We start from the raw sequence: 16,307 nt of genomic DNA, 5'->3' as shown, positions 1-16,307 counted from the left end.
CACGTCTTTTCCAGGCTGAACATTCCTAAGTCCTCCAGCCGTTCCTCATGACTAACTTTAGCTGTATTGCACACAGAGGCGCTGTGGAAAGGGTTGCCCTGAAAGCAAACGAGGTTTAGTGTTTTTACTACAGCAAGCCACACCTGATGGATAGAAATAGACATGAACGATGGGAGATGTTTTTAGTTCTGGGACGAAAGGAGCAGATTCGTTCCGATAAAACTCTACCAATTCCATAGTGCAAAAAAGCCTTACAGGAGGGGGGGGGAGCTAAAGTAACTGGAGGGACGGAGGTGACCTCCTTTCCACGTCAGTTACCCTTCCCGTACGTTAAAACAGAACAATCCAAATGCAGCTCCTTACGAGCTACAGCAGCCTATCCCAAATCCCACAATTCCCCCGTCCTCGCTTCTTACGTCGCATTCCAAACGCATGACAGCTCGGCGTTTTAGCCGCGCGCACGTTTCCCCCTTTCCCCGCCCAGCGACAACCTCGTCGCGCGCCATCCAGCCACTCGCCCTCTTTCCTCCTCGACCCTGAAGCGGAATAGGAAGGACGGAAACGCCGCCGCGGCTTCTGATTGGCTGTTTCGCTAGCCGGGGCACTTGGGTCTCATTTCTCGCGCCACTTTCAGGCAGTCTGGCGCGAGAGAAGACGGAACGTGAAGTTGGCGGGAGCAGGATGGAGTCGAGTGACCCCCCGTCCGGTGGGGCCGGCGACGGAGGCCGCGGAGGTGCGAGAGGGGGGAGAGGTTTCGAAAGGGCGTTTGGGGGGCGGTTTGAGGTTTGATGGCAAAATCGTATGGCTGCCTGTAGTGGAAGCGAGAAAGTCGTAGCTCCGTTTGGAGACCAAGGACAGGTAGCTATTTCGAGGAAGGTATGCTGAGTTTGGTCCTAGGTTCAACTCATTTAAGAGCAGTGAGGGCAGCTAAAGGTGAGCCGGGAGTTTCGCGGGGCTCAATGGGCCGAGCCTTCCATTGATAGTGATGCAGAAATAAAACGGGGAAGTGTTGCTGCGTCTGTTAAGAGCGTCCTGCTTGAGGCGAGGGTGCTTTTTCGTAATGTGGGAGAGAGGCTGGAAGAAAGTCTGCAGAAGGCTTTCTATGTTTTTAACTGGGAGCTAGAATGGGGAGGGGGTGAGAGTAGAGAACAATTTAAAGTCATTATTGTGATCCAGTGTAGCAGTAAATGGATTTATCTCTGTGGAAGCTTCTGTGGCAAGGTGGGAAAAGTGCAGGCTTGTAAATTGCAGTAGTGTGTGTGAGTCAATTACTCCTTTCTTTTTAAAAAGGTAGCTGAGTTGCTTAGCATCCCCCTCCATTGAGCTGATGGAATGTCAGTTTCATAGTTGGTTATTTTATGGGATCTGACATTTATTATTGGAGCTAAGGTCATGTTAATAATATTGTATCTTTCAGCTGATATAGATATGTATAATTTGTTTGCCAGAAAAGGACCTTGTTTACTCAACTTTGATTTGAGTCAGTAGTTGAAATTGCTAGAACAGGTAAAATAATAGGTAAAAGAGTTCACAGTAGGTATGCCCTTTTCAATTATTGAACAAGCACCACAATACAGATGGAAGGAAGTTTTGACTCTGTTTTCACAGTGAACCAATCTAAACAAGACTTACATTTTCTGAAAACATCTAAAAATACACAATGACACTACCTTGTACTGGAAGCTTAAAGGTAAAGGTAAAGGTATCCCCTGTGCAAGCACCGAGTCATGTCTGACCCTTGGGGTGACGCCCTCTAGCGTTTTCATGGCAGACTCAATACGGGGTGGTTTGCCAGTGCCTTCCCCAGTCATGACCGTTTACCCCCCAGCAGCAAGCTGGGTACTCATTTTACCGACCTCGGAAGGATGGAAGGCTGAGTCAACCTTGAGCCGGCTGTTGGGATTGAACTCCCAACCTCATGGGCAAAGCTTTCAGACAGATGCCTTACCACTCTGCGCCACAAGAGGCTCTGGAAGCTTACTGACTGACAAATATATCTATAAACTTACTGACTGATAAACATATCTTGTTAGCTGCCACAAGCCCTTGTGGGAGTGGTGGGATATAAATGTAATAAATAAATAAATAATTCTAAGCATACCAAATGAGGTCTATGCTACAGCTATATCTGCTCCAACCCTACAGATTGGGATTCTCACCTGAGTTATCTACAGCTAACCTTCTTGCAAACTTAAATGGACTCCAGGGAATGGTAGAGGACAGGAAGGCCTGGAGGATCATTGTCCATGGGGTCGCGATGGGTCGGACACGACTTCGCACATAACAAATAACAAACCTTCTTGAAATTAAGGTATCCACCTAATGAAGTCAGGAAACAGATTAAGGAAGCCAGAATAGTCCCCAGAGAAAACCTGTTGCAAGACAGCCCCCAAAAAGAACACAAGAACACTAATGATCACATACAGCTCTGAAGTCCAAAAAGTTTAATGCATCATCAGTGACTTTGAATCTCTACTGGATAATGACAGGTCTCTTCTGCAAGTACAGTGGGAAGCCTTTCCTTGGACACAGATAGCCATCCCCCAATCTCAAACAACTCCACACCCACAGTCATACAACATTTAGTTTGAATATGGACACTGGTACCATAGCTTGCAATATGCCGAGATTCCAAATTTGCGGCCACATACACCCAGACAACACAATCACTGGATCTAACAAGATGAGCAGCTGGTTCGCAAAGGAATCTGAAAGTGGTTTACAATTATCTTCCTCTCCTCTACCCACAATAGGCACCTTGTGAGGAAAGTGAAGCTGAGAGAATTGTGACTGGCTGAAGGTCACCCAGCTGGAAGAGTGGGGAATCAAACCCAGTTCTCCAGATTAGAGGCTGCTGCTCCTAAACACTATACAATTTCAAGCTCGTTCACTTGCTTAACTTCTAACATTGTATATGCTGTTACATGCCAACAGTGCCCTTCAGTTCACTGCATAGGACCAACATGCCAAAGGATGAATGGACACTAATTTGACATCAAGAACCAAAAAACTGAGAAATCTATAGGAGAACATTTCAAACATCTGTGGCACTCGGTGGGGGAACTTGCAAAGGAATTTCTGAAGCTCAACTGGATTGGAGATTGCTGAATTATAAATTCTAGCAGCAAAGCCCATTGTATATGACTACAACAGGTACTAGACCTGCCCTGGGACAGGCCTCAATGAGTGTTTTACGGGGGGGGGGGGGGTGGAAAATACTGGTGGAGGCACGTCCGTTCCTGCTGCCACCCAGAAAACATCTGGCAAAGTCTGCAGAGGCCTATGTTGGTGTGCTGGCAGGTACCTAGCTCCTGCTGCCGCCCAGCAAATGCCAGCTGAAGCCCCCAGGGGACTCGGTGAGCATTTGGTGGTATGGGAAGGGGGACACCTGGTCCCTCTGGCCGCCAGCTGCAAAAGGTGTGCAAAACCTCATGGAGGCAGTGGCTCCAGTGGGTGGGAGGTACTGGCGGGTAGTGCAGCCCTTCTCCTGCTGCTCCAGCAGCCCCAACAAAGCGTGGCAGAGCTGTGGCTGGAGCTGCTTGGGGCAGCTGGAGCAGCTCGAGGCAGCAGGAGATCTTGGGGCTGCCAACGTCCCTCCCAGCTCCAGCTTACCAAATGGAAGAAGTTGGAGGGGGACGTAACCAGAGGTGGGACATTATTCCTGATTGGCCGCTCATTGGATAGACGGCCAATCAGGAATGGGTCAGCCAACCTGATTGGTAGGTAGTGAGGCTAAACTCCTTCCACTCTCTTCTAACCACACCTTACCAGCTTTATTTATGGTGCAGATTATTTATTTTTGATTTTGTTTTATTTTATATACCACCCTGCCCTGCAGCTCAGGGCAGCTGACATTGCAAATGGTTATGTAGTACAAGGAATGTCATCACTTTGAACATACAAAATTGGAACACATAATACCTTTGAATGAGCCTCTTGTGGCGCAGAGTGGTAAGGCAGCTGCCTGAAAGCTTTGCCCATGAGGCTGGGAGTTCGATCCCAGCAGCCGGCTCAAGGTTGACTCAGCCTTCCATCCTTCCGAGGTCGGTAAAATGAGTACCCAGCTTGCTGGGGGGTAAACGGTTATGAAGGCACTGGCAAACCACCCCGTATTGAGTCTGCCATGAAAACGCTAGAGGGCGTCACCCCAAGGGTCAGACATGACTCGATGCTTGCACAGGGGATACCTTTACCTTTAATACCTTTGAACAAACAACAACTGAGAACATGTAAACCTCTAATGGTAGAGTATGTAACAATAATGTTCAGCATTCAACATCACATTCAGTGCTTAACTATGACACTCTGATTTCGCAGTTCGCTGTCTGATGTTTCTGCACTGTGGCTTGTCACAGCTATCTGTGAGATGTAATTGGAGGTGAGGGGTCTCTGGGCTCTCGTAGGAGGGATTGTTTCATTGGTCTCGTCCAAAAGCCTGATGGAAGAGCTCAGTTTTGCAGGCCCTGCAAAACTGTTTCAGCTCTGGCAGGGCCCTGATCTCTTCTGGGAACTCATTTCACCAGGTGGGGGCCAGGATGGAAAAAGCCCTGATAAGCCTCCCTAGGACTGGGGATCGCCAGCTTGTTGGTACCTGTAGAGTGTAGTGCTCTTTGGGGGGCATAGGTGGAGAGGCAGTTCCTGAGGTACTCAGACCGCATATGGCCTTGAAGGAGATTACCAGAACCTTAAGCTTGATCCAGTATTCAACTCGTAACCAATGCAGCTATTGGAGTGCGGGCCGGATGTGGGCCCCGCAAGGTATTCTTGTCCTGGGTGCTTCCTGAGCATGCAACTGATAGTTGTACCCTATCAAGATACGGCAAGCGTGCTTCCTCACTTGGACCTTGCCTACCAAGCTATAGGCTAGAAGGATTATCTTTGAAGGATTATGCTCCAGATGGCTCTGCTTGAGCCTGTCTGTCACTGCTTACAGACATCTGACTAGTAAGTCTGGGGGTGAGTCGGGTACAACAATAACAATAATGACAATGGTCATATCACCCAATAAATGTTTAACAAATTAAGATATTTATTTAAAAAGTATTAACTCCCACCCATTTGGAAAACCCTTCCAGGGATGGCAAGAGGAAGTCTTGATACAGACTTCCTGGTTGAGGAAGTCATGATACAGAATTTTGATAAGATAGAATTTGGTAGGAGTGTACTGTCTTGTAGGGTGGAAGTAATGTTTTGTCTTGTGTTCAGGCCTGAATAAATACAGTTCTAATGGTTTAGTATACATAGGTGTCTGTACATCAAACTTTTTTCAGGTCTAGAGCTGGTATTATGTGATTAGACATGTCTGACACCATTTAAGTGCTGGTAATTTCAGTCATGATTGTGACCTATGCATGATTTTCTAGGTTTCAAAACAATTTTTGAGAAAAGTTATCTAGCTGTCAAAACATCGCATTGGTATAGCTATGGTACTTAGTTTCAAATTATCTTATAACAGTTGGATAGATACCATTTCAGGGATTTTTTTGTCCAGATTTGGAAAGTCACCTGTTGGTGATACAAAAAAAAAAAGGCTACTTTAGTTCTTATCGTGATCACTTTCTTGCAAGAAAAATATTGATGGATTCTACCTTAAACTAATTATGCATTTAAAATCTTCATTTTTCACAGGACCTTTACAGTGCAGTTCTAAACTTAGCTTTACCCTTTTTACTACACTGAAGTCAGTGCTCTTAGAAATGTGTGATTCTGCTGTAGATTTCACTGTTAAAGACTTACAATCATAGTACATAAATGTTAATATACAACTATATTCCCACAATGTTAATATACAACTATATTTTAAACTTACATTAAATTTTATTTCCTGCAGAAACAGCAGATTCTCAAAATTTTACAAGTTCCCGTTCTCGACGTGAGAAAAAATGCAAAACAGGGAGACTGGAAGCATTGGAACGTTTGAAAAAGGCAAAGGCTGGTGAAAAGATAAAATATGAGGTATGGGATTTCACCTTATTTGTAAGTAGCTCCATTCTTAGCTTAGGGGACCTGTTGCTTCTGGTTTAGGAGATATGTTGGGTTTTCCTGCGTCAGTGTACCGTTGTTTAAATAGAAGCTCTGACATAATGTTTGGATATCTGCACACTTGCGATATTCTTTGGTCCATGTGAAAAAGAACTAGTAGAGCAATAGCTACTGTCCAATTTATTGCAGATTGAAGAGTTCACAAGTGTTTATGAAGAAGTTGATGAAGAACAGTACTCCAAGATGGTCAAGGAACGTCAGGATGATGACTGGATTGTGGATGATGGTTTGTGAATTGGATTTAATTTTCTATATCAGTTTAAAGAAAAACTAAGTGACTTGGTCCTCCTTTACTTAGCTTGTGACGTGGTACAAGCAAATTTTGCAGCTCCGCAAAGTTTGAATGTGCACAGTTTCTTGTGTGAATTTAAAGGATTTGTGATCATTCCTTTGTGACCGGAAAGGAGTTTGTCTGTTACTTACCATGTGGCCTGAGATTTTGTTTCTGGCTTTTTTCAGAATCAGAGTCTCAGCTTATTAATGCAATATGAAAGTGATTAGATTCAGGTCACTGTACAGGATCTGAACTGGCATTGGTGATTTTATAGTGAAAATAGATAAGCTTTGCAATAAATGCTTTCAGGAATGGTTTATTTCCATAATGTGAGAGTTGTAGATGGGATAGAACAGCCTCTATTGGAAGAGCTCAGATTGGAGAAAGGTACTAAAAAGGGCAACAGGAAGAACGGCAAAGTGTGCTGATGGCAAGTGGCTGATGGTAGGCACTGCTGCCGAAGAAATCCAGTGGCTGCTTCTTCGGCGGCAGTGCTTACTATCAGCCACTGGAATGAAAGTGGGTTTCATTCCCTGTAAAAAGCTTTTTTGAAAGTATGGGTATTGCTGTGAATAAGCTTTCCCCCTAGTCCTTGCTAGGCATGGGTGGTTGTTTGCAATGCTGTAGGTAAAACAGGAATATACGATTAGCTCATTTGGGGATATTTTCATTTAAACTGGTTAAACAATGGGAGCCATTGGGTGGAGGAATAAGAGTACTGCACTAGAGTGCTGGAGAGCAGGTTTTAATATGGCACTTAGTTATACAGTTTACAGGGTCACACTGGGCCAGTCTCCGTCAGACTGATACGCTGCCCTGATCTTCTTATAGGAGTGGCATGACAAAACGTTAAACAAATAATCAATAGTTTCTCATGTGGCTTAATGTTAACAGTGTTTAAAAAGGTAAGCAATGCATTTGGAACTGAGTTTAGGTTAACAGATGGTACTTGTAAAAGTAGTTGTGTCTAGTTTGGACTGGAACCTTTATGAAATAACAAGAAATTTCTGAATCAAGGCAAATTTTTAGCCTGCTAAGTTACAGTAATATTTTTGTCCCTTTGTACAGATGGTATTGGTTATGTAGAAGATGGCAGGGAGATTTTTGATGAAGATTTAGAAGATGATGCTCTTGATTCTGACAAGAAAAGTAAGTAAAATTTTAAAGCAAAAACTTCACTTGCTTAAGTTCTAAAAGCGATGCCCAATATTATGTCATTTTTGTGGAAAAGCGCATTTATATATTCATTCATGAAGCCAAGTGACATATATGTTGTTGAGGGCACGGCATGGTTTTCCAGAGCTATTTTATTTGGACGTAATTGTTATCAAGAGAATGGTTCATGGACTGATAATAATTAGCCTCTTCATGGTTTCTAAAAAATTGAGTGCTTTGATTTTTGCCAGCTTAATAAACTGCTGGGACAATTGTATGCCTTACATTCTGTAGTATAGATTAGTAGGACAATGTTACTTAGAAAATAATGCAAGGTTTGGTAACCATTATGTGTGAATTTAGTATTCAGTGTTAACTTGTCATCATTTCTCAAAATGTTTTGTGCTACTTTAGTATCAATGGCTGATCACTAAATTAAGTAGATTAATAACCGTTTTAGAAAGTGTATTTAAGAAGGATCTGGTATCTAGCAGAAGTGTGACAAGAGTTATAATTTCTAAAAGGTTATACTATATTTATGACAATTCAATAGAATAAAGAGGGGGAAATGCTAGGTGGTAGGTGACTGGCTTATTATCATTCAAAGCCCCTACATGTTTCGCCATGCAGGCTTCATTTGAAAATTTGTCTTGTGCTGGACTTGCTCACAGCAATTCAATTTTACTGTGGGCACTAGGCAACTTCTCTGTTTCCTCTGACAAAGCCTTCGTGGTGAAATACCATCTCCTCTCCAGACATTACAGAAAAGGATGCCAAGATAAATCTTTTTTTCTTTGGCACCCTTTCCCATTTCTGCTCAGGAAAATTACTTAAGCTCCTTTATCTTTGCATGACTTTGAGGACAAAGCTTTTGTTCATATTCTAAGAAAAAATTATATAGAAATAAACATGTTTGAAATCAGATTTCTTAATGTATAAGAACCTGAACTCACATATCCACAAACTGAACTTATCGTTTGTTGTTGTTGTTTTTTTGGGGGGGGAGGGTCCCCACTGGACTAAGACTCAGTTCTCACATCTTTTGTTAATTGATTTATCATCTGTATGCTTATTTGCTGCTATTTACATGTCTGACCAAATGTGCTATTCCAATCTTAACTGTATTTATTACATCATTACTTATGCATCTTTTTTCTTATTGGCCTGTCTTGGCTACTAATCTCCCCCTACCGATATGTAACATTAAGGAAATCTGTTTCAGTGTAACTGATTTGCATCTATACATGCTAAGTCTCTCAGTTCCCGCTGGTACCCAGAGTTGAATGTTGTTAGTCTTGGAGCTGCCACTGGACTAAACTTCTTGAATCTGTTCCATGAGTTTTTGTATTTTTATGCTGCTCTATGGCCATTCACAGATCCTGACACCATCATAATCCAGTCCCAGTTATTATTGCCATATTATTTATGCATCTTGACTCTAGCTAGCTCTTCCTGGCAATTAACCTCTTCCCTTCTCTACTGATATATAATGGTTGAAGATATTCTTTTCCATTGTATTTGATGCATGCACACAGAAGTGCATATCTTTATATATAAAATGTGAAGGGTACTTCCCTCGACGTGCTGACCCTCTGATTGGCCCTGGGAGGAGGGCTCTCCCCTTGAGAGGACTCACAGATTATGTGAAGTACCAGTCACTCTTGGAGGGACCTCTCCCCAAGACCCAATCAGAGGGCTGGGACACTGCTGCTGACGTGACTGTCCTCTGATGAGCCCTGGGGGGGGGGAGGGCCTTCCCCTTCACAGCCAGTCAGGGGGCCGGTATGCTGTGGCTCCTGCACCCTCAAGGATGGGCGTCTGCCTTTCGCCCCAGCCCCACCGTCCACAGGGCTCACAGGTCCTCTGCTGTGTGTGGTGTCGGCCCCTGTGTGTGTTCAGCCCTCCCTGCCACCACCAAGAGCAGAGAAGGGAAGTGCCATGACAGCCCACATGTTCTCTACTGTGGCCACCAAGCACAGCTGCCTCAGCCCTGTTCACCCACTGCCAGGACTCCTGGGACCAGGGACTGCTGCCGACTCCCTGCTCCATGTGGACACAGCTACTGGGCTGCCAGCCTGTTTCTATGCCATCCCTGCCCTCCCCCCCCCATGACATCACTGGCCACCTGCCTCCCTGCCTGGTGAAGAGCTGTGCTGGCAGAACATGTGTCCTTGCCTCCTATCCCAGCACGGTTGCAGCTCCCCTATGGGGGAGCTTGCTGCCGCTTGCTGCCCTCCTGCAACAAGACTGTGCCATGCTGATGCCCACTTTCGAGGGGGCCCGGTAGCTACTAGCTGCCCCATGGCTGCCAGATGAGTCGCTCGGTGCAGGGCATGGTTCTTAGTGCAGCAGTGTGGGCACAGGAGAGGAGCCACCTTCTATCCCACTTTTAAAGCGGGCTTAACAGCTAGTATGTTGAATAAAATTTTGTTGGCCTTAAAGGTGATACTGGTTTCAAACTTTGTTCAGCTTGAACCAGCCTTTCCTTATCTTTATGAGGTGTTCCAGGGCTTATGGTGGCTCTTGTTGAGTGATTTGTAATATTAAACTCACATTAACTTGAGTTTGGTTCATTCACTTGTCTGCCCTGGAGTTCTGAATTCAGGCGCTGGTTCATTGGTATAGTGTAGCAAAACATTGGCAAATACAGATTTGTTAAGTTTGAGATACTGCATTCAAAGAAAGAAAATGCTGCCACGGTTCTATCAAGTGGAATGTGAACCAACAGAAATTAAAGAAGGAAGCTACTGTTCTGCAGTGAGAACTTGTGGTGGAGCAGGCATGACTGTAGTGACTTTTTGCTCACCGTTCCATTCACTACACCATTTCCAGACTTCAGTGCGCCATTGAAGGCATCCTTGTATTATTTCATGTTGACAGCTGATATATGCGGACTATTTTTAAGCCACTATGTAATTCCTGTCTTGCTGTATGCTTCATTAGAGTGGGCTGGAATATAAAATACTGTCTTCTGTTGTAATTTTGAATAGGATGCGGGATTTAACCTGCCTCAATTATTATATTGGTAGGAAGAGGAGAGAGAATTTCCAGAAGTGAGAAAAAGAATGTGAAGAAGGCCATTGTATCAAAACCAAATACGATAAAATCTATGTTTATGTCTAATACTGGGAAGAAGAATTCTGATGTAAGTTATCTCCTGGATTTTGAGAAAATTGATATTGATACATAACCTGGTGAAATACACATTTCTTTGTGTGTGGGTGTGATTTCTCTATTTTCTGAAAATACAAACACAATAAAGCACAAGCTTGTTTAGCTTCTGTTGGGAAAGTTACTTTCAACTGATATAAGATTTTCATCATTTACTGAGTACAGATATCTAATTTTACAGAAAGCTGTTGATCTGTCAAAGGATGATTTGCTGGGAGATATCTTACAGGATCTGAACGCAGAGGTATGAATTCATGTGTGTTCTGGTGAGATAGTAGAAGAGCAAGTCTTGATGGTATGCATTTGTAAGCCTACTTGTTTTCTCCAGGTACCTTAAAGAGTGTCTTAGATGTAAACTGGGTTTCTGAAATCATAAGTGCTTTGGTCCAAAGTTGAGCTTCATTTGTCAATTGTACCTTTGCTATACTAAGGCATCTCCAATATAGGAATATTTATAGCATACCCTTGAATGGAGTTGATGGGATATATGAGGAGAAATGAGTTCTCATTTAATTTAAAAAAATCTCAAAATGCTTCAGATTTTCATGCAGAAAAATGGCCCTATCCTCGTTTTATGATCATTGGTGGATTACTTTGTCATGTCAGCTGTTTTCATGTTGTACTGTAATAAATGGGAACTGTCTGCTTTCCGTATGTGTCTATGGGTTGATGCAATCATAGCCGGTGTTCAGGCATCACTTGTAGCTGCCATTATCTAGGTTGTGTTCCAGGTGCCCCATGTGAATAATCTGGGCAGAAAGTTATTCTGGTTACTGGTGATGCTGTGAACGTTGGTGTGTGAGTAATAGGAATGTGTAACCTCCTCCCCCAGGGTTCTGAGACTGGATTAAACTCCACTTTAGAATTCTGTTTTTACATGGAGAGGTGACAGGCTAAATTAATTTATATTAGCAGGCATTCTTGGGATTGTGTGTTATGGGCGGCCAGAGTTTTTTGCTAATTTGAGTTCTGTATGAGAGGTGTGAGGCACACATGCCTGGCAACAGATTGGATCTGTGCATATCATAGGTTAATGCTATCTGAAATAGACATCTGGTGTCACTAATGTTAGCATAAGAAATCAGGAATGGACTACATGATGACATTTCCTATCCTCCATACTTCTCTATCACATGTTAAAATTCTTTGTGCCTTTTCTATTAGATTGATAGTAATCATACTTAATACAAACCCAGGAGCATGCCTGAAGAGCACTAACAGTTTTACAGTAATGGAAAGCTGACATTGAGTTTTCACACTTTCAGTCTGACTTTGAAAATACATGAGCACATGAAGCTGTCTAGCTATGAAGGTCAGAATTGTTTGCTCAGACTGGCTCTTGAGGTCTTCGTAGGGGATGTTCACATTATCTGCTACTTGATTTTTTAAGTGGAGATGCTAGGAATTGAACTTGAGATCAGCATGCAAAGCAGACCCTCTCCTACTAAACCACGTGTCTTCCCCTTTTTGTCTTTTCATAACCACTTTTGTAGTTACAGTAACAGGAGGTTTGTTCTGCTGTTCAAAATGATACAGTTTTCAAATATGCTTATGTTTGTGTGGGCCTCTGCTACACTCGTATGGATGCAAAGTACAGAGTTTCTTTTTCTTTTGAGAATTCTTCTAAAGGAGTGATAGCTTTCTTTTCTTTCTTTCTTTTCTTTTCTTTTCAGTCAGTTCATATAGCACCACCACCAGTTATAATGCTAAAGAAAAAGAGACTTTCTGGAACATCACTAAATCCTTTCTCTGTGCAATCTCAGGTCTCCAAGGTAATATTTTCAAAACAAACCTCCATACTTAATATTTCTTGATTTTAATATAATTTATTTTAACAGTACCTTTTGATAATAATTAACATAATTTGATGTGTTGCTATGCAAACAAGTAGAAAAATAGAATTAGTAACCATAGTAGTTTTTGATCTCGTTACATCTCTTCAGTTCACCGAACTCTTCAGTGAAAAAGCATTTGTACACTGACTCAACTTAATTAGGCATGCTATTTCCACTCATAAACTTTTCAACTAATTAGCTATTGATGAAAAAAGACACCCTCAGTGACCACCCAAAAAGTTATGTTAGGAATCAGGAAATCTTCATGGACAAAAGCCTAGTGGGATGGGGACTGTAGTAAGTAAAGGAATTGGGTTGTCATAGCTTTCTGAACCCAATCCATAGTGCTGTAGAATTGGTGCTCTTTGCACAATATTAGGGGTGTGGAAAAAGCAAAGGAACAAAACCTTAATATTTTGAGAGTTTGGATATATTAAACCTCCCAAACATCTGTATAGCCTGATATTCTTGAATTTCAATACTGGCATGGCATTTAAATTTGGTCAATATTCGGGAATGCCAAATTGTTTCAGTTCCATTATAGTTTATGGTGGCCATTATAGTCAATGATCCCTTAGGCTGTAATAGGGAATGGAGCGGGGTGTGTGTTTTGAGGTAGAGGCACTAAATTTGTAGCATAGCTTGTGGTGCCTTTACCACAACACACACCAAAGTTTGAAAAAGTGTGGACCAGAGGTCCTGTTCTATGGGCCCTCAAAGAAGATGCTTCCCAATTTAAAAGGGAACCATGGTCCCTTTTAAAACCAGCTTGGTGGAATCCTGTGCAGCATTACTCTAGTCTATGCCCATTGATTCAGTGGGATTCTGTATTGGATTACATTGTAAATAAATAAAATGTTATAATAATATCACTGATCAAATTTAATTAATACTTGCTTGTTCTTATAGGGAACTTCTGTAGCAAAAACTGTTACTCCTGTCAAAAAGGAAGCTTCTTCACTGAATTCATTTCAGTCCAGCCATGCAATATATACATCAAAACCACAGTCAGTCAAAGAAGCAGTTGGTGATCCTGAAAATGGAATTAAAACTGTGGAAAATGGAGAACCGGTAAAAATTAAACAAGAGGAAATTATTAAAGGTATTTATGATAATTTGACAGATTTGAGAAGATAGCTACGTTTGTCTATTGTAACCAAAATAATGGTCCTTTGGAATCTTAAAGACTAATGTACCGCAGCATGAGCTTTCCTGAGTTAGAGTCCACAATGTCAGATAAGAAACGAAACAGCTCAGTTTTCAAGGACATAATTGTATTGTATAACCTAAGCAGATACAAAAATATGTTGGTCAGTTAGTAACTGAGATTATTGTATAGTATTTAACGTTCACTTTCACTGTATTGCAGCATTTTGGTAATTTAGTATGTTAAACCCCTCTCATTGTTCTCTCTATACAATAATTACAGAAAATGAACAGGCTATTATGGATTTTGATGAAGAAGACTTCAGTGAATCTATGGAGGAAATAGGAATTTTAGCAGAAAATGTTACATCCCTGAAGGAGGAACTAAAGTTGGAAGACCAAAAAACAAGGTGAATGAACTATGAAAATAGGCTCATATTTCATTTAAGAAAACTGCTGGCGTTTTTTGTTTGGCCATATTCCTGACTTTTTACTTAGGTTGTTGTCTGTGTGGGAAACTTCACTGCAAATAAAGGCCTCGTACAGAAACATTTCAATATATTAAATGACTTGTAGTAAATTTGCATTTAATTGGTCTTTTGCAAAAAGAGGGTCCCTTGAATAAGTAGCCATTTCAAATAGTCTTGCCTTTTTAAAAATCATCCATTGATTGTTTTTCAGAAGCTCTTCCTGCTCTGATATTTTCTGTTGGGAGAAAATACCTGAAAATGAAGATGGGCAATTAGTTTCAGAGATTCAAGTAGATTCTAGTGAACTTCCACTAGTAACTGGAGAAGATGGGCAGCAGGTCTTCAGGTTCTATTGGCTAGATGCTTATGAAGATCAGTATAATCAGCCAGGTATGTGTACCTATGGAATCTGTTCTCCTCTCTGCCTCCATATGCTTTTGTGAAATTACATAATATTATTGTGCTTAAGGAGTTCTGTGTCCTTTGATATTTCTTTGTTGTTGCATGTCAGTCTGCTTAGTCATTGCATAGGAATAGGCCAGAACAGTATTGGGTGCAGCATTCATGATGCAAAGCAGCTTTAGAATTGCTAGTAAGAAATGGCTGATGGGAGGAGTTATACTACCAATGTAAATTTTAATAGTTAAACATTTAATAGCTAAATGTGTTAATTTAATTAATTTAAAATAGTTGAGTTATTTTTGTTGTTACCAGTAAAATCTACATATGGAGGAAAGTTACAAATAGGTGAAGAAAAAGTAGTTGGGAATTTCCTGCATACTGCAGGGGATTGGACTAATTACCCTGGAGATCCCTTCCAACTATGATTCTATGAGTCTACATACAGCCAAGAGAGTTCCAGTAAAAGTTCCTTATTAAGAATTTTTATTTCTAAACCTTTACTGTCATTTAACTTAAAGTCAAATTCAGGAATGGGTAAAATGAGGTCAATGGCAAATGTTTCAGTTCTGTAGCCTAAGAGATTTTTTTTGCAATTAACGTTCCTTTATGTCTTGGGGAGGGATTTAAATATTATACTGTCTTTTGATATGCTGACTATACACAACAGCACCATGATAGTAAGTAATGATCTCTGAAGTTCTAGTGAAATCATTGATTAATATGGGGACATTTTTTTATCCCTCACAGCCCCTTGTCTAGTGTTTCACTTTTATCTTGGATTCTGTATGGTAGTTTCTGAATGGTGCATAATTATGAAAAGACTTCTTTTCCTTGATTACAAGAAGAGATCCTGTCATCATAACTTTTCAAGGATGAATAATAAAGACTGCACCTGGTTTCAATTAGTAATGTAGAGAAAAATAAATTTTGACATTACTTTTTGTTTAAGAGAATCATGATCATTACAGCAAATGAGGCATTAACAGTTTTACATGGAGGATTGATGTAACTGGGAAGAGTAAAATTTCCTATCTCTGTATGCTGACTTGAACAGCTATAGATTAAGGCTGCAAACAGTTTAATCCCTTGACTTTGTACATTGGGTAACATTTTAGTTAAACTGCCGAATTTTGGTACAAATAATGCAATCATCAGCTAGCACAGGATTGTCTTTGAAATTGTTTGCTTATTTACTCTGCTAATTTGTTTTTTACCTCCTTGTGGCACAAAACGTATAGGATGAGTTGGGAGCCTATCGGGGCAGATGAATGATTAGTATACACTATTCCCCCCCTTGCAATACCATGGCATGGTTCACCTTGGGGTCTAGAGGAGGAGCTTCCTGTTCATGTAAAAGTCATCAATCTCATGCACTGGAAGCAGGGCCTTGAGTACTACAGGTCTTAGCTACCTCCTTATCTAGCCCCATAGTACACTGCAAGAGGGAGGTTATCGGTCTCACTTTTCCTGCATTGTTTGTGATAGTTTCTGGAGGATTTGGCTTGGCAGAGTTGCCCAGTTTTGCAGAAACCTCATACCTTGAGGCCCAGAAATGAAAACTGAGGAAAGGCAGTCTTCCCTGTTCACAAAATACCAATGTGCCATCCACAAAACAATAGCAATGGGCCATCAATGACCCGCCCAACAGAAATGGGCTCCTCCTTATAAGTGCTTTAAGGAAGCGGTTTAATAATATAATCTCTAATTAGTATGTTTTAATTAAAAACATTTAATAACTGTTTATCAATGTAAACTAATTATATATTCCTTGTTGTTACCTTTCCTGAGCCAACCAAGAAGGACAGGCTTATA

At 41.4% G+C, this 16,307-nt stretch overlaps 1 protein-coding gene across 4 annotated transcripts in view; it reads left to right on the top strand.

The window, feature by feature from the left end:
* The first annotated feature begins 494 nt into the window (after positions 1-494).
* POLA1 (DNA polymerase alpha 1, catalytic subunit) overlaps positions 495-16,307 on the top strand; it is a 256,073-nt gene continuing 240,260 nt past the window's right edge. For all 4 annotated transcript variants that reach the window (XM_077343005.1, XM_077343006.1, XM_077343003.1 and 1 more), the window contains exons 1-10: positions 495-733; positions 5,831-5,955; positions 6,172-6,268; positions 7,385-7,465; positions 10,501-10,616; positions 10,824-10,886; positions 12,316-12,414; positions 13,387-13,579; positions 13,907-14,033; positions 14,305-14,483. In XM_077343005.1, the coding sequence (XP_077199120.1) occupies positions 682-733; positions 5,831-5,955; positions 6,172-6,268; positions 7,385-7,465; positions 10,501-10,616; positions 10,824-10,886; positions 12,316-12,414; positions 13,387-13,579; positions 13,907-14,033; positions 14,305-14,483 (1,132 nt within the window). In that variant the 5' untranslated portion in view covers positions 495-681. The remainder of the gene's footprint in view (positions 734-5,830; positions 5,956-6,171; positions 6,269-7,384; positions 7,466-10,500; positions 10,617-10,823; positions 10,887-12,315; positions 12,415-13,386; positions 13,580-13,906; positions 14,034-14,304; positions 14,484-16,307) is intronic.

The sequence above is a fragment of the Paroedura picta genome, chromosome 6 (assembly GCF_049243985.1).
Source record: "Paroedura picta isolate Pp20150507F chromosome 6, Ppicta_v3.0, whole genome shotgun sequence".
Taxonomy (NCBI): Eukaryota; Metazoa; Chordata; class Lepidosauria; order Squamata; family Gekkonidae; genus Paroedura; species Paroedura picta.
This window is presented reverse-complemented; position numbering and strand designations above follow the sequence as displayed.